At 34.8% G+C, this 24,622-nt stretch overlaps 4 protein-coding genes across 4 annotated transcripts; 1 reads left to right on the top strand and 3 right to left on the bottom strand.

The window, feature by feature from the left end:
- Window positions 1-2,535: 2,535 nt before the first annotated feature.
- Window positions 2,536-5,513, top strand: LOC127075643 (uncharacterized). The gene is made up of 2 exons (XM_051017097.1): window positions 2,536-2,761; window positions 3,471-5,513. The coding sequence occupies exon 2, from the start codon at window positions 3,493-3,495 to the stop codon at window positions 5,413-5,415; it is 1,923 nt and encodes a 640-aa protein (XP_050873054.1). The 5' UTR covers window positions 2,536-2,761; window positions 3,471-3,492; the 3' UTR covers window positions 5,416-5,513.
- Window positions 5,514-6,032: 519 nt separating this feature from the next.
- Window positions 6,033-6,736, bottom strand: LOC127137699 (deacetoxyvindoline 4-hydroxylase). The gene is made up of 2 exons (XM_051064133.1): window positions 6,368-6,736; window positions 6,033-6,287 (listed from the first exon to the last, which is right to left on the bottom strand). Exons 1-2 carry the CDS (start codon window positions 6,734-6,736, stop codon window positions 6,033-6,035), a joined length of 624 nt encoding a protein of 207 aa, XP_050920090.1.
- Window positions 6,737-7,751: 1,015 nt separating this feature from the next.
- LOC127075645 (1-aminocyclopropane-1-carboxylate oxidase homolog 1) lies at window positions 7,752-10,440 on the bottom strand. Its single transcript, XM_051017098.1, has 3 exons — window positions 9,484-10,440; window positions 8,304-8,625; window positions 7,752-8,198 (listed from the first exon to the last, which is right to left on the bottom strand). The coding sequence occupies exons 1-3, from the start codon at window positions 10,017-10,019 to the stop codon at window positions 7,944-7,946; spliced, it is 1,113 nt and encodes a 370-aa protein (XP_050873055.1). The 5' UTR covers window positions 10,020-10,440; the 3' UTR covers window positions 7,752-7,943.
- Window positions 10,441-20,530: 10,090 nt separating this feature from the next.
- Window positions 20,531-22,735, bottom strand: LOC127075642 (11-oxo-beta-amyrin 30-oxidase). The gene is made up of 5 exons (XM_051017096.1): window positions 22,432-22,735; window positions 22,088-22,305; window positions 21,771-22,012; window positions 21,232-21,619; window positions 20,531-21,128 (listed from the first exon to the last, which is right to left on the bottom strand). The coding sequence occupies exons 1-5, from the start codon at window positions 22,724-22,726 to the stop codon at window positions 20,703-20,705; spliced, it is 1,569 nt and encodes a 522-aa protein (XP_050873053.1). The 5' UTR covers window positions 22,727-22,735; the 3' UTR covers window positions 20,531-20,702.
- Between the last annotated feature and the right edge of the window lie 1,887 nt (window positions 22,736-24,622).

Below are 24,622 nucleotides of genomic sequence, written 5' to 3'. Positions count from 1 at the left end.
CATCTTCTCATAAAGAAATTGTCACATTAATAAGTAACCTTATATAAAAGTTGAATTTAAGATTATACATAAGTTCAAACATAATTAAATTGGTCTTAATATATAACTCTAATGTTACCCTACTTTTTCTCGCCCGGGATCATAGTGTTATTTATGAATTGAAAATGTGAAATTTTAAAATGAGAATCAATACTTATCTAATAACCTAAATAAATACTAACATAGGTTTATCATTAAGCTTACAAGATAAGTCCCATGTTGACATAAAAAATAAGAATAGAGAAAAATGATCACCCTTTCGCAACCCTTTTGCATACTAAACTCGGTGGTGGGGCTATCAATAACAAGAATTGAAGCAATTTCAGAGATAGTGTATTTCTTGATCCGTTTAATCTATTTAGTAGGGAGTCTCAACAAATACATTATTGATTCAAAATCTTTTTTGAAGTCAACCTTGAAAATGATAAGTTATTTCTTTGATCTTGCATCATCATCAACAATTTTATTAGCTATTAAAATGATATCAAAGATATCACACCCCAGAATAAAAGCTTATTGAGATTTCAAAATGATCAAATGAATAATTCTCCTTAATATATTCACCAACCCCTTTTCTAGAACTTTATACATGCACCCCAATACATATATACGCAAAAAGTTGGACAAATATTGAGGATTAACTACTTTAAGAATAAGGGCTATGAAAGTGAAATTGGAACCTTTCACTATTTTTAGTTAGTATGAAATTTTAAGAGAAACTATATGAAATCAACCTTATATTCATCCCAAAAGTCTTTAAGAAAGTCAAAGTTAAATCCGTCAGACCCTTGACTCTTGAAGTTGTCATAATCCCACACAATTTTCATAACTTTTTCCTCCATTATGATAAGTACTAGAGCTTGATATTCTAAAACATTGAGGGAATTGAAATGAAAAATTTCCATCTTAGACATGTCGAAATGAATTAATTTGTGTTGATTACAATAAAGATTGAAAGTCAAATTTCTGATACCTTCAACCCCAACAATTTGTGCTCATTAGACATCAAGACTAAAAATGTTGTATATGTGTCTTCTACTAACAATTGCTCCATGAAAGAAACAAATGTCAATATCTCCTTCCTTAAGTCATAAAAGATGTGACTTCTCTCATTGAATGTTGCAATTAATGTAAGACATGGAGAATAAATAAGAGTCAATAAAAAGTTTTTTTTATCAATTTTGAATCTTCCAACATTGCTCACTCATTTTTCATATCAAACACATTTATCCTCCCTTTTAATGTACACATTTTTTCTTCAAATTTTTACCATGTTGAAAATGCCAGACTTTTTAATTTGTGTTTGATAAATTTGAGTTTTTCTATAAGAATAAAACCTCCCCAACTTCTAATAATTTGCCTTTGATAATTCCATTAACTCCTTACAAAATCATAATATATTGAAAATTTAAACCAAAATTTTAGCATTTGAAAAGGTATAAGGCCTCAATTAACATCGCCAGTTCATAACATAATAAGACAGTGATCAGAAAAATCTCAAACTAAAGCTTGTTGATTATTTTTAGGCCAAAATAAAAAAAGATCACACATATTCATAAAAGATCGATGAGGTATGAAATGTAAATGAAACTATTAAAATAAGACCGATCTTTAAGTTGCTGCAAATTACTACACCATTTTTTTAATTATTTGATATGATGGAGTTATAATTACCATAAACACGTCAATTAAAATTACTATGAATGAGGATGATGGAGTTATAATTCATCATCCTCATTCATAGTAATTTTAATTGACGTGTTTATGGTAATTATAACTCACAAGGGTCATAAATAGTAAAACTATGATTTTCTTCATTTCTCAACAGAAAGGTAGATATCAATTTAGAGAGGGACAAAACATTGAAGTTTGAAAAAATCATAGAAAAAATACAATCAAAGAAACTATAATAGAGGAATTCACCGTCTATTTTGTGTGTCTATCTTTCTCCAAATAAATATCATCATTTTTTCCTAATAGATTAATTGCTCAAAATTTCACTCTTTAAATTAAGTTAGTGGATGTCATCGTCGCATAATCAGAATATAATGTTCCTTGCAACTATTAATTATTAATTATTGACAAATTATTTTATTTTATTTTACAAATACTAATGATTGAATCTTGCTTTATACAAGATAATCTATGAAAAAATATGGAAAAAAATCTAACTTCACACTAAAATTTATTTTAAAAGTTAGTAACACTAATATCTTCACCTTACAAATAAATTTATTTTGTAAATAGTTAAACACATAATATAAAAATATAATAACATCAAATTTTATTTTGAATTATCCATCAAATTATCTTGCATACCATGTAAATGAAAAATAATGTATTGAAAATAAATCTTACATTAAAAAGAAAGAACAAAACAATAATAAAAATAGCCTTGAAGTTGTTTTAGAAAATGTGAGACAAAAAATAAAACCCCAATAAAAATGTAAATTAGAAATAATCACAAGCCAAAAAAATTGGATCTCAAACATCGTACTTAAATATTTATTATGCTTCCAAAAAAATTGTCGATAAAGACATAGAGAAAGTGCCACGTGTACAGAAATCCTTTTTGTTAAAAAAAGGTGAAACAACTTTATATTATTAGAAAATATACAGCAAAATCACAACAAAAAAAGGAGAAAAAGAAGAAGAAGAATAACAAGAATCAACTTCACAATAATCGCCAATCATCTTCACCGTCCTCTGTTGTTGTTCCTAGGTCAGTTCTTTGATCCATTTTTTCTTTTATGCATCAATTGATGTGTGTTTTTTTTGAATTTTTTTGAGATTTTTTTATTGGATCTGTTTTTTTTCTTCTTGTGATCTGAATCTTTGTTGTATTAGAGGGTTAGATTGATGAATTGATGGTAAATTTTGGAAATTCGGAATGTTGTTTTGGTGGGTTGTGAACAAAATGTTATCCACTTCATGATTGAGGATTGTTTTCTTGTAGGGGTGGGAATAACAATATGTGTGAATTTCCCTAATTTTGTAATTGTTAGGGGTTTTGAATTGTTGGAAAAATCTTGTCTTTATGTTTTTTTAACCTGATTTATTGAATTTGGTTAATGCTGTGCTAGGTTTCATTTTTGTTTTGTTTTGTAATTTTGTTCAAATTTGTGAATTAGGTCACTTAGAAATCGGTAAAATTTCTATGTAGATCAAATCTTGTTTCTTTATTTATTTTTGTTGGTGATTCTTTTTTTTTTAATTCATTCCGATCTTAATTAGACTTTCTTGAGATTCTTTTTAGTTTTGACCTATCTTTGGATTCATGGATTAATTTGAGTATTGATCCGTTATCTTTTTTTGTTTATCGTCGGATTCCTGTGATTTTGGTTCTTAAATGTGAATTTGCATAAATTATTCAGCTGTATATCTTTATTGTTTTTGAAGTTTGGTTCTAAATAATTTTTGTGAAAATGCAGGACAAATATAGCAACTAGTAGAATGTCTCCATCAATGAAATCAAAATCGAAGTCCAAGGTGGCTAAGGCTACTAAGGAACAACAAAAGACCTCTCCAAAGAGTTCTGGATCTACTAATGAGGAGAGCGGCGTTCTCGCTAGTGTAGGCGATCCTATCTCGGAAACAGTTCAAACTCTCGAATCATCTTTGGTTGATTCTTCTACCATAGTTAATGACATCAACAACAACCAATTCTCGAAAATAAACGATGCAGATGATCATTCTAGTAGTCCTCAAGGAACGGTGTCTGAGTACGATTCAGTTTCTAATAACGGAAGCTGTTCTGGTGAATCGGAAGATACTAAAGAGAAAGCTGCAAACTCCACTATGCGGTTGGATATTATACCTGGTTGTGATAACGACAGAAGGGATAAGATCCGATTGAAGAATGAGAGAAAGCACCAGAGGCAGAGGGAAAGGAGGGCTCATGAGTTGCACGACCGATGCGGCACGTATCTAATGTCGAGGAAACTAGAAAACCTTGTGCAGAAGTTAGTGGCGATGGGTTTCTCTTCGGAGCGGGCAACGTTGGCTTTGAAGTTAAATGACGGAAAATTAGAAGAATCAATATCTTGGCTGTTTGAAGGAAGCGAAGCAAAAGACACTACCAACCATGTAAGTGAAAGTAATTTGAAAATTGACATAAGTGAAGAACTTGGACAAATTTATAATATGGAAGTGAAATACAATTCTTCAAAGCAAGAAGTTGAGAGAATAGTTGTTGCCTGTGAAGGCGATCTTCAAAAGGCAGAAAATTTGTTAAAGTCTCAGAAGCAAGAATCTCCTATGAACCAGTCAGAAAATTCTGCTCAAAATGATAATTTGATGAGAACTCATGGATTGCAACCAGCTTTAGCTTCAATACAGCAGAGAGGGAATGAAAGTGACTTCAACTATTACAACGTTGGTGGTGCTGATTCCATGTTCCAAGATCTTGAAAATAGGAATCCACAATCTTCACACACGAATCACCAAAACGAATCGACACAGAAAAGATGGGGCGTAAGTGTTACAGCATCAAATCCTTCTAATATGTTACCTATGTCTCAATCCATGCAAGCAATGTCGCCATTTGTTAAAATGGAGGCACAGCCAAGTGCCTATAGGAACGAAGGAAGAATGCTTCATCAAGGAGTAGGAAGGGAGCCGGTAGTCATGATGCAGCATTCCCAATTTGCCGATGCCAAACAGAATTATCTAAATTCTATGAATTCCATGCCTTCAGGAACATCTGGTTGGTATGTAAATGGTGCTCCGGCGTACGAAAATACAAGGTACGAGAATACAAGGTCGAACGGGAATTTACTACTACAAAATCATGGCATGGGAACTGTCGGCCCAGATCGCTTGCAGCAACTATGTCAAGCTCCTTATAAAGAGTATTCCCATGTATTTGGACCGTTAGACTCCTCTATCTCATCAGGTGGAATGGGAGGTTTTTATAAACCAATGGTTGCATCGTCACCTTCACCCACAATGCCTTCCCACTCTCAACATCACGGTTCGTGGAACACCGCCGCATCTTCACCTGCACTTACAGTTCCACCTTCCCTTGGATTATTCTGTGGTCATCAGAATCCATCAGTCAGATCATTCAACTCACATTCTCATGTCGATTGGAATACCGGGGGCTTGGTGCAAGAGTTCGACTACAACAATATAGATTGGAGTTTGGATTGCCCATCATCATCCCGTTCAGGTGATGTTTGGCTAGGGTTCTCATCGCTATTGAGAAACAACAACACGGGGAATAGGATGCCCAGTTCTTACATGGCTGGATCTCGAAATGTTGGCTCGGCCAGGGAAACTTCGTCATCTGCTGGCTTGCGAGATTGGACCTCACCTTTTGCTGGGAAGGACATATTCAGTGTTCCAAGGAAATTTGTTACTTTTCCTCCTATGTAGTTATGGGAAAATAAGTGGATGTTCTTGATATGGTTGTTTCTGGTTTTCCAGTAAAATTCATCTTCTGATTTGTGGTTTATAATTGTTTTTTCCTTTTACTCGTCATACTTTTCTTATCGTCTTCACTAGCGTAATAGTAGTGCTTTTTCTAATACTGATTGTGCATGATGCATGTGAGATGTCTTGAATCCATCAATATTATATTGATGGCATCCTAAGTAAGAAGCTTGGTTGGTGAGGTGTGGGACACCAAATGAGTTTTAAATAGGAGGTTTCAAACCTTAAAAAGTACTCTAACCATTAATTGATACACACTCGTCAATTAAAAAAAGAGTCCACAACACCCTTTTTTAACACATCAAATATTGATTACACATACACATAATAACTTACTACTTAGAATCCAATATTTTACACCATTGAGTTCTACAATTTAAAATACACTTATAGAATTTGGAGTACCATAACATATTTGGGTCGAAAAGAACTTGACAAGTTTTTTATTCAAAACTCACACATGCCAACCAAACGAAAGGAGTGTGTTAAACATAGAGACCTCTAATATTCACAATTAGAGGTGTTCATATGAGGCAATGTAGTTTTTGATTCCTCTTGCTTTACAACCTGAAGGGTTCTAGGGCAGAAGTACCATCTAACCCTTTCCCATTGTGGTGTGAAACCAAGTCCTTCACTGGTGTTTCCTTGTAAACTGGAGGATTCTCTGGTGTCAGCAACTCTCTTATAGGTCCATATATTCTTGAATTCTCAAGGGGGAGATGCTGCCTGAATAAGCTTGCTACTGAAACTCTTGGTCCAATTTTTTGTGCCAGAACTCTGTGTTTAACACTCACAAACTTATCGTTTGTGATTAGCTGTAAAAAATAAATTGTTTGACATTGAAGGAAAATTCGGATAAGCTTTTATCTTTTGAAGTAAATAGATTACATTCTACCTGCATCATGTTGCCGAGGTTAACGACTAAGGCACCAGAAACCGGTGTGACATCAACCCACTGATTTTGGTGGAAAACTTGGAGGCCACCAAGCTGGTCTTGTAAGAGAACAGTGATGAAGCTACTGTCATAATGTGCACTGGCACCAAAAGTCAATTCTGGCTCAAGACAAGGTGGAGAATAATGAGAAAGTAAGAAAAGTCCTTCTGCACAATCTATGTCCTTGAGGTAATTGGAATTGAGGCCTAATGCTTCAGAAAGCAATTCAAACACTATTATCCCCACTTTCTTAACATATTCACGGTACTCAACTGTTATATCTCTGCAAACTATAGGAAGTTTCTGAGGATCAAGAGGGTTAGGGGCCATAACAAAAGAAAGAGTATCTCTCCATTTAAGAGCTGGAGTAACATAGAGATCAAAATTGGTATTATAATATACCCTTTTGGTAACATCACGAGAATAAAACTTTTTCTTTCGTTCAAGTCCTTCGAGTACAAGATTGATTGATCTTCTTTAAAGGTCAGAGACTCTCTTCTATACAAGAGGATTTATTTGAAGTGAGCATGAGATCTTGGTAAAGCACACAACAACAATCGTGCTTCAGGTAGAGACGATTGACCAAAGATTTTGTTATATACAATCCCTCGAGTTTGCTCCATTGTGGGCTTTCTCGATCATCGTAGTCTTCTCCTTCTTCGTTAGGACAACATCCATTTTCTTCGATCTTTTCAACGCTTCTAACAAACCCTTCTGAACCAATAGGGCTTGCATCTTCAAGCGCCACAAACCGAAATCATTCACACTAGTAAAGTTCTCAATCTCATTCTTTATTCATGACATCTCCTCCTCCATGATCACCGCACCAATTTTTTGTGAGGGCGATGCTTAAAAAACATAGTATAATCGATTTCTTGATTAACAAGAAAACCACAAAGTAAAGGAAAAGAGAGAAGAAAAGAGAAAAAAAATCAAAGTGATTTAAAACTGAAATCTTGATTCAATTACACATTATGGTACAATGTTTACAATTGAATCTTAATCATGCCACTTTCTCCCTCTGATCAGTGTTGAGAATATATCAAGTGTGAGTAGTGTGGATAATAGTACCACATTGGTTGGAAATACTCCAATCATGTTTTACACTTTTGCATGAGACATATATTACTAGACTATCACTTTGTTATATGGAAGATTTTATTATAGCCTTGTATTATTATTTCAGTTGCAGTAGCAATACGATTAGTTTAAATTTAGTATAATTGATGTGTATATTTTACTATATATTAAGTTTACTCCATCCGTTCTTAAAATATAAGACTTGAAAAAGAAAAAATTGTCCATTTTTATAAAATATCAACTGCATTAATTATTTCTTTACATATACTTTAGAACTCTTACTCACTGCTTCATCAACTTAGTTTACACCAAATGTTGTTTGAAATTGAAAGTAAAGGTAATACATGAAACCAAGATGGGAGAGAGTTTACAAACAAGACATGTTGCATTTTCACTTTTACACATTTCAACCAAATTTCATTCCTATCTGCTAATTTATTCATTGATTTCTCTTACTTTACAGCCTGAAGTGATCTAGTGCAGACTTACCATCTAGCCCTTTCCCATAGTAGTGTGAGACCAAATCCTTCACTGATGTTTCCTTGTAAATAGGAGGATTCTCTGGTGTAAGCAACTCACATATAGGTCCATATCGTTTTAAATTCTCAGGGGAAAGATGCTGCCTGATAAAGCATGCTACCGAAACTCTTGGTCCAATTTTTTGTGCCAGAACTCGGTGTTTAACGCTCAGAAACTTATCGTTTGTGATTAGCTGCAAAAAAAAAGTGTTTAGACATTGATGGACAATAAGTGAGTTTCTTCTAAAGGACTTGAAAGCTTCTTCCATTATATTCTAGCAGAAAATGGATGGATTTACCTGCATTAAGTCACCGAGGTTAACGACCAAAGCACCGGGAATCGGTGTGACATCAATCCACTGATTTTCATGGAAAACTTGGAGGCCACCAAGTTGATCTTGAAGAAGAATAGTGAGGAAGCTGCTGTCAGAATGAGCACTTGTGCCAAAAGTCAGTTCGGGCTCAAGGCAAGGTGGGTAATAATGAGAAATTAGAAAAATTCCTTCTGCACAATCTATGTCCTTGAGGTAACTGGAATTGAGGCCTAATGCTTCAGAAAGCAATTCAAACAGAACTATTCCCACTTTCTTAACATACTCCGAATATTTAACTGTTATATCTCTGCAAGAAATAAAGTTAATAATGGCTTAGTTTCAACCTACAAATTTCAATCAAGATCAAACAAACAATCCAAGCAGTCTATGAGACGAATGTATCTTTTCAAAGATATCCACCCTCGGTCGGGAACACCCTCGAGGGCAGATAAGCGGATCTAAAATAAACAATAGCTGCAATAACATAAATGCATTTAAAATAAAACCGGGGACATCCAACGATATTTGTCTAGGGTTACAATAAAAGGCCAGGAACAGAAGTCCATGGCCACACAGAAATAAAGAAGATACAAGTATCGGCTATCAGGAATTAGGGGTGCAGGCTCCGCCTGCCCTGCCCTGTTTTTTGTGGGACGAGATAAAATTTTCGGCCCATACCCTCTACTATGCCCGCTCCCATGTCTCGTTTTCTTGAGGTCTTTTACGGGGCGGACCTGAACAGGGCATGTCTGCCCGTGACCCGTAGGTATTAGTAGTACTATACAAGTAAAGATAAAGGTGATATGTATTTGGAAAGCAAACTGAAAACACAGTTCACTAGTATGTGTTTTTTACACCATCCTGTATACAGCTTTGAAACATTGAAACTCAAAAATCTGTTTTGTATTGTGCCAGAAATCGATATTCAAATGCTGTACTTGACAACTATGGTCATCAAATCGATATTTAAATCTTGAATCAGAAAGCCTATTCTTCAAATCCTGAATAATCTACACCAGAATGATATTTTCAAGTAAAAACAAGTGACATGTGCAAGAACATATAAAGAATAAAAAGAGTATTAGCTATATATTAATTCCACTTGTTTGTAAAAGAAACAACAATACTTAAAAAAGGAACAAGATGAAATAGATAATAAATATACCTGCAAACTGTAGGCAGTTTCTGAGGATCAAGAGACTGAGGGCCCATAACACAAGAGAGAGTATCCCTCCAATTAACAGCTGGAGTAACATACAAATCAAAATTGGTGTTATAATACACCCTTTTAGTAACATCACGAGAATAAAACTCTTTCTTGATCTCAGTGTCTTGTTCATGAAATCTAACCACCCCATCAAGCATTTCATCCAAAACAGTGGTTGGAATTCCATGGTTGACTATTTGAAAGAACCCCCATTTCTCACTTGCATACTTTACTTTCTCAATTATCTCAAAACGTGAACTTGAATTTGTTGGATTTGTAAATAGAGGTCCAAAGTCAATGAGTGGAATACTGAGATTGTTGGAAGTGGTTGTTTTATCCTGTTCATGAATGAATATTTTAGGGAGCTTGGATAAACCAGCGTCTACAAGGCCCTTTACACCTGCTTTTGATTCATCAAGAGCCTTCAAATCTTTGTGTCTATCATAACCATGTTCATGATCTTCTTTGATTTCTGTTAGATTTTTGCTCAACATGTTTTTGTTTCTTTACTTGTTCTTTAACACAACAACTTAACAGATAAGATATTTGTCTCTGGTTTTGGCCATCTGGGAAAATCAGTTCTCTATAGACAGACAAAAACACAGTGTGTGGTTCTCATTTTAGCTTCATATAAGCAATTAAGCTTGTGGACTATATTAAATCCTTTTTCACTTAGTTTGCTATGCATATGGCACCTACAACCTTTGACTACCTCCAACCATTACACCTCCTACTTGATGCATGTTGGACGTGTCACTTGAAGCATTCCTACTTGATACACAATTATCACAATAACACAGTGTTGACTGATTAGTTTTGATGAAGATTTTTTGTTCCATTTAAGAGAAAAATGTTGTTTTTATATTTGGCGAGTCCAAATGAGGGTAGTCCTTACTTAAAACTGATTAAAGAAAGCTTTAGATGGAATGATGAAGAAATCAGCTTCCATGACCGATGAACCGAGGGAAGAATTAGATAAAAATATGCTTTCTTTGATCATACTTTGCTTATCTATGAAAAAAAAATGCTCTGCTACCATCTCCTCTGTGTGATATCAGATCCTTGGATTTAAATTTAACTAGATTGAGACGCGCGCATCTTTAAATTTAACTAGATTGAGACTCGCGCGATGAGCGGTTGTTAATTAATTTTTATTTATTTTGTATTGAGTTTTATATATATTAAAATTTTTAATTTTATAAATATGAACAACAAATTTATATTATAATATTTTATTATAAATAAATGAGACAATAATATGAATTAATTACGAATAAAAAACTTGAGAGCGACATACAAGATTTTATTTTACCAATTGAAATATTTTTTTATGGAATATATACTTTAAGATTAAAAGTATTTTTCAAGTGGTTCTTTTGTTAATATCATTTTAAGGAAATAAAAAAATATTTTAAAGTGTGGATCTGAACATCTCTTTTATTTTTTTTAAAAATATATTTAGTTGGAGTAATAATATATTTATTGTAAGTAAATTATTATGATATTTTTTAAAATAAATAAAATTAATAATCAAATATTAGATAATTGTATTTTTCCATTTGTTTGGATTCGAACCCATGAGCTTTTATAGAGAGAAACAATATGTTTTGACCTTTTAAAAATTGAAGATGAATTTGAGAGATGCCACATTGGAAAATAAATGATGTGACATACATGAAGATGAAGTCTCGCAAGATAGTTTGATGCACTGAATTTAATATATATAAATAGATGATTGTTCTTTCTTCCATCATTTTCTCTCTCCTATCATAAGATCAATTTAAGGGCTTGGATTGGAGCAGAATGATGAGCAGGAGACACAAGCCGGAGAGGATCCAGGTCCTTATCTAAGGAGGTTCTCCAAGGAGTAGTCAATAAAACAACCTCCGCGGGATTATATATATGAAGTTAGAAACTCCATGCATGATCAAGAATCTTATAAACAAGTTTCACCTTAAGGAGCTCTTATATACCATTCGAATGGTTGAAGATACTCCTATTCAATTTCATTTGATGAGTTTAACTCTATTATTACGGGTCTGGAAAATAATGATATTAAAATTGATGATGAATATAAAGCAGTTTTGTTGGTTGTCTCTTTTCCTTTATCTACGAACACTTCAAAGAAATTATTCAGTAGGGTAATAATGATATCTTATCCTTTGAAGATGTTAAATATAATTTATTATTCAAATAAAAATTTAATCTTGAAATTCATTAGGTGGACAAGGGTGAAGGCTTAAGTGTTAGAGGTAGAATTCAAGAAATAGGGAGTACGAGTTACAAAAATTCCATATTCAAATTCAAAAGATGCAAATCCAACAAAATTTGTCGCTATTGCAAGAAATCAGGGCATAATATTTCTAACTATTTTACCTTGAAAAAAACATGGAAAAAAAAAAGAAAAAAGAAATCTCCACAATTCTCTGAAGCTGTCAATATTGAAGTTGATTATAACAGTGATGAGTTTAAGATGAAAAAATTAGGTGCAATAAAGAAAATTCTTGATATGGAAATTCATAGGGACCGTCAAGCTGGTAAACTATTTTTATCTAACTAAAAATACATTGAGAGTGCTTGATATGTTTAATATGAATGATTACAAACCTATTTCTACTCAATTTGTGGCACATTTCAAGTTATCTTCGGATCTTTGACAAGACACAGAGGAAGAGTTGGAGCGTATGTCACATGTTCATAAGATACTAAGATATTGTGACCACATTTTTTTAAAAGTATGAGAGTAGCCTATGTCTGTTTGAGTGACCACAGTCTTGTAAAAGTAGAAGAGTAACTCCTAAGATATTAAGAAAACTCTTTCTCTCTGACACGCACACGCGCGCACGTACGCGCATGGGCACGTGCAACACACACACACATGCACATGCACACATACAAGCACAAGCCCGCGCCCGTGTCCACACACACACACACACTCACACACATACAAGCACAAGCCCGCGCCCACGCTCACGCAAACGCACATGCACACTCACACACAAAACATTTTTTAAAGTATCCTTTTAACTAACAAAACACTATAAAATATTTTTAAGCCTAAGCCAGTTGATTAGGAAACTGTCAGCTTCGTTAAAAGAATTTTTTGAACTACCTAATCGATTAGATCCTACCATTAATTGATTACACGAAGAAAGTCAATTACATAACTGATTATGATAGTATTTTAGTGATTAGTAATGGCTCTCTATTCAAACTTTCCAAATTAGGCACAAATAATCGATTATTTGTGGTACCTAATTGTCATATCCTAATTTTGTCCCACTTCTATCTTTTTCTTTAGTTCATCTTGCATCACATCCCTTGCATTCTTAAGCCTATGGCAATTGAAACTTAGGGAAATTCGATCAAGACTATCCATTGCATTGCATTATGTTAGTTTAGTAACTTCTAAGCTATCCCATATTCATTCATGTTGGTTTACATTGACCATAATAATAAGTCTTTTTGGACCTTTGGCCATTGGTATTCATGATCACTTTATGCATTTCATCACCATTAGAATTTGGAGTTCATTTTATTTTAAAAACGACTTTATTCTTTCTTTTTAAGGCCTTGCATTAGAAAAACCAAATAATCATAGTTTGTATGCCTATTTCATGTCATTATATGAACCTCAATGTCATTTTCATTCATACATATTTTTTACATTTTTAAAGCCATTGCATTCTTCACCATATCATTTTGTATCCACCATACATTGTGAACAAAATGATTTTGTTCTAAAAATTGTTCCATTTACCTTTAAACGTAAGATATAATACCATACATACATCCAAATTGAAATGAGTTATTTGAACAAATTGTTATAACTTACAAAAATAAATGTTTGCATTACATATAATATTCAAAGTATTACATAACTATTACACCCCCCTAATACATTTTGCATACAATAAATAAGATTAATTAAATCGAAAGAATAAAAAAAGGGAATTGAAATTGGCTTGTTGTGTAACACGAGCTTCACACCCTCTTAATGCCATACCATTCACCCTGCACCATCTTCATGCAACATAAATGACCCTACCACATCCAAACATCAACATAACATCATCAATCACATTTTACTGCACCCTGCAAACATGCCATTCCATCCATAATATCATCATCAACATAAGCAACATTGTTACATACAAAAACAAGTGGAACATAAAATAAAAACAATGTTGAATCAGTGAAGAGCGAAACACTGGCATAATATGGCCATGGCATCATCAACTAATCCATCATATACCACCCTCAACTCACATTTTTCATCAAACCTCACACAATCCATCCCTCATTCACAACTTACACAGATCACAAACTATTTCCCTCCAAGTCACTCTCAACAAATTCCTTTTCACCCAAAATTCATTCACGAGGATCAAATTTATTCCTCAACATTCACCTATAAAATCCCTCCCTCTAATCACTCATAGACACACAGAAGAAATCCATAAGTGAACCCCTACGCAAAATTCAACCCAAACCTCATCTATAACTCTCTTAAGAAACTACTCAAGTTCATCATATAAACTTGAGTTAGTTTGAGCTAAGCCTCTCACAACACTCATTACCTCACCAGAGTCATAAAGAAAAAGAAAGAGACGAAAGGACATAGAGCAAGCAAACAAAAATAAAAGCATAAGAAAAGATTCAGAGGACTTACTTGAGGTTTATTTGTCGGAGTCTCTCTGGAGTTTCATACTTCGACGAGGTCTTCTTCTTTCATTTTCCTTCACTTTCCTTGTTGTTTGCTTGCCGTTTACCATTGTCATACCCTTGACTGTATTGATTTATTAAAGTTATGGTTGTATTGAAAGATTTTGGGAGTTAGGGTTTAGTTTGTCACACATGAGTTCCTTCTCTTTTGTTGCTCTTCCTTTCCTTTTTCCTTAGCCACATGTGGCCACCTTCCTAACCACTGAATTCACATACTTACTACATTGACCTAGGGTCCCATGAAGGGACCATAGTCCTCATGCGCCTTTAGTTTGGGCCATTTTATCTTGGAATAGGTGAATCCAATGGAGAAGGTTGAGTCAAGCCATTGACTTCCTCAACTCCTTTGGGACATGCCATTCTATCTTATGGGCCAACGTTGGGCCTTGGCGTTTTTCGCCCCCTTATTTTCTTTCACAATGTTTTTTAATTTTCTTTTTGTTTATGTTGGGCCTTTGGGCCCATGCATTTGATTTTTGCTAGCTTTATCACCCCATATTATTCTCATGCACCCTCACTTTCCATATTATTTTTATTTCACTATTTTTATGATTTTTTTATTTATTGTTTTATTTAATAAAAACATTTTACTAAAATAAAATCAACTATTTATTTTTTAAATAAAACCTTGATCAACATCAAGAGCTTTCAAAACTCAAACACACCATCTTTCGATGAATTCCAAATCAAAGCAAACCAAAACTTGATTTATATCAAGTTAATTTTTCTAAATCAAAATAAAATACCTAATCATTTTTAAACATCTTTTAACAAACTAGATGAAAAAGAAACAGTTTGGTGTATACCACTCTTTTCCTCGATTGTTTGGATATGAGTCGTACAACTCGACCATCCAAGCATTCATCATCTATTTAAAAGTCTTAAATTGATTTGTATTGAAACTCTTTCACAAAAAAAATCTTGAGCGATCTCATTTTCATAATAAATCGGACGAAAAAGGAATAACTGGGTGTATGTCTCTTTCTTCCCCGAATACTTAGATACAAGCCGTATAGCTCGACCATTCAAGTATTCATCTTCCATCTAAAAAAATTCAATCATATATAACCCTTTCACAATTAATTGGGTGAAAAGGAATGGTTTGATATATACCAATATTTTCCCCGATTGTTTGGATACGAGCCGTATAGCTCGACCGTTTGAGCATTCGTTGTCCATTTAGAAACATCTAAACCAATCAAACTATCTTTTTCCCGCCCCCACAGGATAAAAAACCTTTTCACAAACGAACATTGTTTAGTCCGTTCTACTGCAATGCAAATAAATGCCTAAACCTCCAATTGCAAGCACACAAGTACCATTTAATGGCTAGACTACAATCTAAACATTTGTTCACTAAAATCAATCAACCCACACTCATTTGCTACCAAAAACTATGTAGTTTTGAGTTCCCCATCGCACCTAGGGATACATAGAAGCGAGATTCAACATCTCGTCAAACATTATAACAAAAAACCCAAAAATATCCTTTGTCTTACCAGAACTACGTAGCTTTGAATTCCTCATCGCACCTGGGGATACATAAGAACAAGACCCACAATCTTGTCAAACATCCCAATAAAAACTTTTTTGAGACCTTTTCTTTTTCCTTTTTAACATTTCAATAACTAGAAGAAAACAATAAATATAAGATAATATTCTATTCGCGAATCTAAATAAATTGTTCATGTTGAGTACAACAGATTTGAGGGTTGTTAATACCTTCCCCTTGCATAATCGACTCCCGACCCGAATTTGGTTGCGACAACCATTTTATTTTTCTTTTTAAGGATTTTATCGATATTTTCTGTTTCCTTCTAAAATAAATAAAGTTCGGTTGCGACTCTGTTATCACTTTGAGTATGCGACCGCTCCAGGTATTTTTTGCACAACGATAGTAATCAATTATACTTATGACCCAATCGATTAGGTGACTTAATTGGCTCATTAGTCATTTCCTTTTTGAGACAAATATGTTATCACTTCGAGCGTGCAAGCGCTCCAGGTATTTTTTTTCAGCGCAACAACTGGCGACTTTACTGGGGACTACACTTCATCTAGAGAGTCAACCTTATTTTGGTTAGCTTTGCGATTAAAATATTGGCATTGTGTATTCATTTCCTTCCATCTATTTTATCATCTGTTATGTGTTGCTACTGTTCCTTGTTCATATGTTGTGAAATATTTTATGATTATTGGAACTGTATGACATTGGATCTACACCAGAGTCTGAGAAAGAAACTTATGATTAATATGGTGGTTGTTTAATATTGGTCTATGAGGTGTATACCTAATTGGGATGGTACGAAGACCCTGCCTAGAGTAGACCCTCTTAGAGGTATTGTTGTCTGATGAGTATTTAGTCAAGGAGACAATATTTTCAAGTATGATTCATGACTCTAGGGACCTTTTAGAACCTTGGAATTTATGGTTGCATAGTATTGACCTGGAAGATATATGTCTCGTGGGGTTGATACGAAGGACTCAACTACATGAGATCATCTTAAGGGTATTACTGTCTGACGGATTTTTGTCAAGGCGGTGATATTCTTAAGGAAGATCCATGACTCTAGGAATCTACAACCATATAGCTTACCTACGAGGTTCCACTAATCAAAGATACATTTATTTTCTTCTATTGTTACTCTGATTGACCAGAACATGATATACCATGTGATCCTGAGCCATGCATATGCATTACATTCTCATGAACAAAACATTTAGCATTTGCATTTATCTAAGAGACTACAATTGTTGTAAGCATTCAATTGTATGGGGTCAAAGAAAAGAAATGCACATTCCTTCAGATTTAAATCTCCGAAGCTGGGTAGTTTGCAAGAGTTAGTTTATCGATTACATCCCATCAACAAGATTAACTTTGGGGCAGAGCATGGGAACCTCCTCGTCCTCTTAAGACAAGAAGTAGATCCATTGACTATCTTAACCCTGGCTCAGTTCTATGATCCTCTGTTGAGGTGCTTCACTTTCCAAGATTTCCAAATGTCCCTCAACATTAGAAGAATTTGAGCATATTTTGGGTATCAACATGAAAAACAAGCTTCCTTTCTTTGGTTTAGAAGAACTTCTAAGCATGAGGTTATAGTTACTGCTTTACACTTGGACAAAAGAGAGGTGACCCCTAACTTGGAGACCAAGGGAAATACCCAGGTTTTCTAAATCAAGTTATTAGTAGAGAAAGATTATTCCTTTGGTGATATCAAGAATTGGGAGGCATGCAATGTCGTGCTAGTACTCCCTATATATGGGATTGTCTTATTCCCAAACATTGACGACTTCATAGTCATGAAAACCATTTGCACCTTCCTCACCAAGAACCCAATTCCCACCTTGTTAGCTGATGTGTACTGCTACCCCATCCTGAGACATGAGAAAAAGGGAGGAATAGTTTTATGTTGTGTTCTTTTGTTGTATAAATGGTTATTGACTCATCTTCTAAAGAAGGGACCTTTTATGGAACAAGACAACCTCAGTTAGCCTCAAAGGATGGTATCCCCCAGAGAAGATGATATCTCTTGGTATTAAAGAGAGTATGATGGTATTGAGATCATCTTCAGATGTGGGGACTTGCCTAACATACCTCTCATTGGGAATCAAAGGTTCATAAGCTATAACCTAGTCTTATCTTTAAGACAACTTGGGTACCCAATGAAGATCCCACCTTAGGACAAAATGTTGGAAGATTTCCTCCTACATGACCTAGGAACCGAGACCCATCCATGTTCAAAATAATTAAGAAGTTGTCATAACCCAAATTTTGACCACCTAATCTTTCTATTTTCCATCGGGTCAACCCCAATAACAAAAAGTAAAAGGGGGACCTTTTTTACTTGTTATGAGATTATTTAGTTTTATACTTGTTTGTTTAGGATTGAATCAGGTTTTAGGAATAACACTAGGGCTAGGATTTAGTTCGATTAATGATAAGTGTTTAAATGTTAATTGAATTTATTTTTAACAAATTCGTTTAGAATATTAAGTTATTTTAGGTAGGTCTGGGTTGATGTTGGTATTTTAATTGGATCTTTTTAAAATTAATTATTTTGGCTTTACAAAAGGGGGAAACCACAAAACCTGAGTTTTCACTATAGAATGGGGCTCTTTTGTATCAGGACATGTTAGTTATGTCTGCTTCATCTACTTTTGTTCCTACAATTCTCAAGGAATTTCACAGTACCCCTTAGGATGGGCATTCCGGGTTTTATCGCACTTATCGTCATTTGGATTCTAATTTGTATTGGATGGGTATGAAAAAGGATATCCCGAATTTTGTGCAGAAATGTATTGTCTACCAATGCAACAAGTATACAATTTCAACACCCAATGGTCTTCTCCATCCACTTCCAATACCAAATCAAGTGTGCGCGGATATTTCTATGGACTTCATTACTGGTCTTCCAAAGTCCAAGGGATTCGAATCCATTTTTGTGGTGGTAGACCGTCTATCAAAATATGCACATTTCATCCTTCTTAAGCGTCCCTATTCTGAAAGATCTTTGGCTGAAACCTTCACCAAAGAAGTGGTCCGACTTCATGGAATTCCGAAATCTATTATGAGTGACAGAGATCCCATCTTTGTTAGTAATTTCTGGAAAGAACTCTTTAAACAACAAGGTACATATTTGAAGCTCAGCACTGCATACCACCCTCAGACTGATGGTCAGACAAAAGCAGTTAACTGTTGTTTGGAGACTTTTCTTCGATGTTTTATTGCTGACCAGCCTAAGACTTGGGCCATGTGGCTTTCTTGGACTGAATATTGGTACAACACTACGTTTCATGCTTGTACAGGTACAACTCCATTTGAAGTGGTGTATGGTCGTTCCCCTTCGGTAATCACTAATTATTTACCGGGCGAAGTTAAAGTGGAGGCTGTTCAACGAGACTTGGCTGATCATAATGAATGCTTGCGACAACTGAAGCATCATCTAGCCCGTGCTCGTGACCAGATGAAGACACAGGCAAATAGACATCGTAAAGAACGTTCTTCCACAGTTGGTGACTTGGTTTTCTTAAAGCTGATACCTCATGTGCAACAATCTGCTATGACTAGAATATATCCCAAGTTGTCTCCAAGGTATTTTGGCCCGTTTAAGGTGATTGAACGTGTTGGGGTTGTTGCTTACAGGTTGGAGTTACCTCCTACCTCTCGGATCCATCATGTTTTCCATGTTTCTTTGCTTAAGAAAGCGGTTGGTGATGATGTTGTTAATCCAACTCTCCCTGCTAGTTTAGAGATTATGAAAACTCAGTGTGGGAACCAGAGACATCTTTAGGCCAAAGGACAGTGGTCTGACATGGTATATCTACTTCTCAAGCTCTTATATATCCATTGGAAGAAGAAGACTATTGAGGAAGCTACTTGGAAAGATAAGGACTTCATCACTGTTTAATTTTCGTCCTTCAACCTTGAGGACAAGGTTGTTTCTCTTGGAGGCGGCATTGATAGCACACAGACTAAGGAGAAGGGTAAACACGTCATTTGGAGGATTTATCAAAGGATAAATAAAATAAATAAGTAATATAATTTTAATGTGTTAGTTTAAATTCAAATAGTTAGTTATTGGTTGATGTTATGGATGATATATAAGTTATTGTTTACTATGTTTTTAGGGGAGTGAGAAGTTTATTTGGAAGTTACTACGCCAGAAGAAGTTATCTTCTAAGAGAGCACACTACTCTTGTAGTTTTTTAGATTGTATTTCCTTTATTTTATCAATGAAAAATCACAAGTACCTTGCAATTTCTCTTTCTCTATGATTCTTTTCTATTGGGGCACTGTTCATCGTATCATGTTCCTTCGAAAGCTATAAAGGACGAAAATTTAAAATTTGTATGGTTTATGATTTAGGGTCTACGGTTTAGTATTCAGGTCAAACAGTTTCTAAATAACTGGTTCCAATTCCCACCTGCTTGACAAGATCGTGGGAATAAGAGGAGCCAATCTTCTCCCTTAATAAGGGGCGTAGTTTTGCTTGTGGACAAGTGGTGTTGCGTTTACCTTTCCTTGCATGTGTGTTGACACATATTTGTGGGCTTGAGCTGAACCAGACGATCCATATTCAAGATGTAGTGAGATGGGTCGGGCGAGCTCACGTGCTCGCTACATGATGTTGTCTTTTTGGGTCCAATCTCCTCTCATGTTACTTATGTATCAGATATGATATATGTCTGCCTCTTTAAGACCAAGCAAGGTCATTGCAATTCACAGTCCCTTAATCATCAAGTCTTAACAGTCAATTTAATTAAACTAAGAACTGTCAATTAAATCTAAAAAGAAGAATGATCATGATTAAAGTATCAAAAGTGCTATGCATTCTAGAAAGACAAACTAAAAACAAAAATATAGATAAATTACAACAAAAAGCTACAAACCACCAACTCGAAAACATACCACACATCAAACAAAGTTCTTATGCCAGATATAGTTGACATTACAATTTATGCAAAATGATTGTAGCCCCATACTTTGGCTGCAAAGTAAGCACAGTGGTAGGAACATGCACATAAGAAGGAGAGAGCTCAAACGAAAAATTCTGCAGTAGCAATGATATCACAATCTTTGCTTCTAATAAGGAAAAGTTTTGGCCGATACAAGTTCTAAGACCCCATCCAAAAGGGAAATAGCAAACTTGACCTTTTGTTGCCTTTGCAATTCCATCGGCAAACCTTTCAGGTTTGAACTCTTTTGCATCATCACCCCATATATCATGATCTTGGTGAATCAAAAGTATTGGTAAAGAAACTTGCGTTCCTTTAGATAAGAAAAGGTTTCCAAGTTTCAAATCCTTTCGAATAGCTCGGTTGAAGTAAACTGCAGGCGGGTATAACCTTAGTACCTCGTACAAAATCATCGTTACCTTAGGAAACAATAAATTCTGAGTTAGTTTAAAAAATATTATGTATTAAGAGATCATTAGAATGTGAAGATTTATAATCATTGTGGGATGAAGTGATACAAACAATTTTAAGTTGATTTAACCCTTCAAAGTTTGGATTTTGATTTCCAAAAACTTGCAAGACTTCTTCTCTTGCACGCGCTTGCCATTCAGGATACCTTCCTAATAACACCATTGTCCAAACCAACAAAACTGAAGTTGTCTCTTGCCCCGCATTGTAAAAGGTTTTACATTCATCCATCACTTCTTGGGCGCTCATTCCAAATCTCTTACTGTTAACATGTCCTTGATTTTCGGCATGATTTGATTGCAAAAGTATGCCTAATAAATCGTCAATGGCAGTTTCACCATTCTTCAATGATTCTTCTCGTTTTTTAATTACTCCCGCAAGTGAATCAGATATATCTCTATCCATTTCCTTCATCCTCCTCTTGGAAGTTGTTGGTAGAAGCCTAGAAAATCCATATCTAGTAATGTTAATGTGCCAATGCACTTGATCAATATTATAATAAGTGCAAAATCTGATATTAACAGGATAACATTAAGTGGAAAAACTAGAACATGCTTTTAATTTGAATTTTGATTATCAGACCGTAGTCTTACCACCATAATGGAATGTTTGCGTATCTCTCTGTCATCAAAAGAAACCCCTGCCTCTTCAAAAGTTCAAATATTTTTGTTCCTTCAACATAGCTGCTTCCAAATGCTGTTCTAGAAATTACATCGCGCGTCAAATTATGAAGGAAAGGCCAAACATCAATCTCACATGTTCCATCTGGTGACAACAATTCCTTCCATTTGCTTATCATTTCTTCGCAACTGTAAGTAAATGCAGGCAGCATACCCTACAGTATGCAGTAAATCATATGATTATAAGAAGAAGAAAATTCAAAGGCCACATTAAAAAAAAATAGTCTTACTTTTAATTTTTCAATGTGGAATGCAGGATTGATGATTTTTCGATGTTTAGCCCATTTCTCACCCTCATATTGTACAATACCATTGCTCAAATACTTGGCAAGTGAATATAATTTAGGTTTGGGGAAGTCCTCAATCATGTTAAAGACTTGCTTAATTTGGTCAGGGTCTGTGATGACAACCTTTGGTGTTGTACCTTCCCATAAAAATGAATTATTTCCTGCATATCCTTTACTTATCAGCAGGCTTTAACAACTTATGCAGAACTTGCTATCTATTTATATATTGGTGTGAACAGCTTTTGAAGAAAATAAAAAGGAGAAATAGTATTTATGTATATATGTACCATATTTGTGAACGGTTTGATGAACAGGTGTGAAGATAGAAGGTGCGGCTTCTTTGAATAGACCAATGGATTTATATGTAGCTTCATGTTGCAACTTCATCATATGGTTTTGTTTTGAGTTGTCAAATAGTGAGAGCTTATATGCGTCACCATGAAGACCTTGAGATATGAGAAGTTTTTCAAACCTCTTTGGCTTAAACCACAACTTGTTTAGGAGGTACCATGGAATGGCAGCAAGTATAACTGTAAGAACCCACATCATTATTGTTGTTGATGTGGAAATAAACACCTCCATTTTTTTGGTCTTGTAATTAGATTGGGATTTTTGTGTGATATATATATATATATATATATATATATATATATATATATATATATATATATATATATAAATAAGGATTTTAAAATGGATGTGAATCCCACGCCAAAAGTCAGCGAGATTTATTTACTATATTTCTTCATCACAATTAGGTGTGTATTTATTTAATATTGGGATTTATTTACTATATTTCTTCATCGCAAGTTAGGTGTGTATTTATTTAATATTGGGGTTAACAGGTGTAAAAACACATCGCGACGAATCCGATATTCCACCTAGATTATTTAGTTCAGTGGTCAAATACTCTTTAATTTGCATTATCTTGGTTTCATCAACTGTCATCAGTTGAAAGCAATTGTAGAATTTTTTTTTTAAAATAATCAAATTTTTTAAAAAATATTCAAAATAATCAATTTTTCAAAAAAAATACCAAAATAACCAAGTTTGTAGAGGATGCGTCAGATGAATTGGCGCACCCCCATACCAGTAAGAGGAGGCGCCAGAAGCATTCACTACGCCAAAAACTGGAATAGACATCGCCCCTTAGAGGGCGCTTTATTACAAAAGCGCACTCTAAAGTGAAGAGAAAAAATAAGGAGCATACTATTGGAATAGACAGCGCACTTTAGAGGGCGCTTTTGTAACAAAGCGCACTCTAAAGTGAAGCGAAAAAATAATGAGGAAATGGAGGGACACCAATAGAGGACGATTTATTGAAAGCGCGCTCTAAGGGTAACCTTAGAGGGCGCTTTTTAAAAGCGCTCTCTATGTACATGTACATTTCCAGTTTATAAGGCGCTTTTGGAAAGCCTTAGAGAGCGCTTTTAGAAGCGCCCTCTTAGGCCCCCTTTAGAGGGCGCTTTTGTAACAAAGCGCCCTCTAAAGTGAAGCCAAAAAAAAAATAATGAGGAAATGGAGAGACAACAATAGAGGGCGCTTTAGTGAAAGCGCCCTCTAAGGTTACCCTTAGAGGGCGCTTTTAAAAAAACGCTCTCTAAGTCCATGTACATTTCCAGTTTAGAAGGCGCTTTTGGAAAGCCTTAGAGAGCGCTTTCAGAAGCGCCCTCTTAGGCCCCCTTTAGAGGACGCTTTTTTTACAAAAGCGCCCTCTAAGGTCCCCTTTAGTAAACATTAAAATTATAACATATACTGCATGTCTCTTTATTTTCCCTCTCTATAAGCTATTTCGTTTACGTAACTGGGTTTTCTCTCTACTGCGATTACTCTCTACTGCGATTACTCTCGTCCTCAGTTCGTTCTCCCTCCCTCACCGTCATCGTCGCCGTCGCCTTTTTCTGCTGCTGCGTTCACGTTCACTGAGTTATCTGCGTCCACCGTCACTGTTCACTTTCTTCTCCATCGTTACCGTCACCTTGAAGGTATTTCTCTTCTCCATCGTTACCATTCATTTTCTTCATGTGTTTGATTAGGGCATTTTCTAAACTTAGTTTTACATTTTGTGCATTATGTTGATTAACGTTGTTTAGGGCAAACTGAGTTTTTTATTTCTGATTGAAAACTGATATCATTTGAAGTGTGTTTGAGCTTGTGCTTGGAAGTTTGATGATTATGGATGCAAGTTTGTTCATGTTCCAAACACCATAAGTTTGCATTGATCTTTTGCATGCAGTAGGTGTGTGTGAGTTTGTATTCAATAATGATAAAAAAAAAAGAGTTTAGATTGTTGTAACATGAGAGAAATGGAAGGTATATGAATGTGTTCAAGTATTGAATCATTGTCTTACTTGGGTCTTATTGAATCATTTCTATATTACAGATAAAATGGCTAACCAAGACGATACCCATGACGCGAATGGATCACGTAACAATGTTGAAAAAGAAATCAAACGAGGATTGACTGTTATGAAGTCA

This window comes from Lathyrus oleraceus, chromosome 4 (genome assembly GCF_024323335.1).
Source record: "Lathyrus oleraceus cultivar Zhongwan6 chromosome 4, CAAS_Psat_ZW6_1.0, whole genome shotgun sequence".
In the NCBI taxonomy this organism is placed as follows: domain Eukaryota; kingdom Viridiplantae; phylum Streptophyta; class Magnoliopsida; order Fabales; family Fabaceae; genus Lathyrus; species Lathyrus oleraceus.
The sequence above is the reverse complement of the archived record's forward strand: the minus strand, read 5'-3'. Positions and strand labels throughout refer to the sequence as shown.

Excerpts from the sequence above, each read along its gene's own strand:
- LOC127075643 (XM_051017097.1), top strand. The coding sequence starts at position 3,493 with ATGTCTCCATCAATGAAATCAAAATCGAAGTCCAAGGTGGCTAAGGCT.
- LOC127137699 (XM_051064133.1), bottom strand. The coding sequence starts at position 6,736 with ATGGCCCCTAACCCTCTTGATCCTCAGAAACTTCCTATAGTTTGCAGA. Across the intron at positions 6,288-6,367 it reads ACCTCGGCAACATGATGCAG|CTAATCACAAACGATAAGTT; the intron begins GTAGAATGTAAT and ends TATTTTTTACAG.
- LOC127075645 (XM_051017098.1), bottom strand. The coding sequence starts at position 10,019 with ATGTTGAGCAAAAATCTAACAGAAATCAAAGAAGATCATGAACATGGT. Across the intron at positions 8,626-9,483 it reads AAACTGCCTACAGTTTGCAG|AGATATAACAGTTAAATATT; the intron begins GTATATTTATTA and ends TATTTCTTGCAG. Across the intron at positions 8,199-8,303 it reads ACCTCGGTGACTTAATGCAG|CTAATCACAAACGATAAGTT; the intron begins GTAAATCCATCC and ends TTTTTTTTGCAG.
- LOC127075642 (XM_051017096.1), bottom strand. The coding sequence starts at position 22,726 with ATGGAGGTGTTTATTTCCACATCAACAACAATAATGATGTGGGTTCTT. Across the intron at positions 22,013-22,087 it reads TCCACATTGAAAAATTAAAA|GGTATGCTGCCTGCATTTAC; the intron begins GTAAGACTATTT and ends TGCATACTGTAG. Across the intron at positions 21,129-21,231 it reads GGTTAAATCAACTTAAAATT|GTAACGATGATTTTGTACGA; the intron begins GTTTGTATCACT and ends TTGTTTCCTAAG.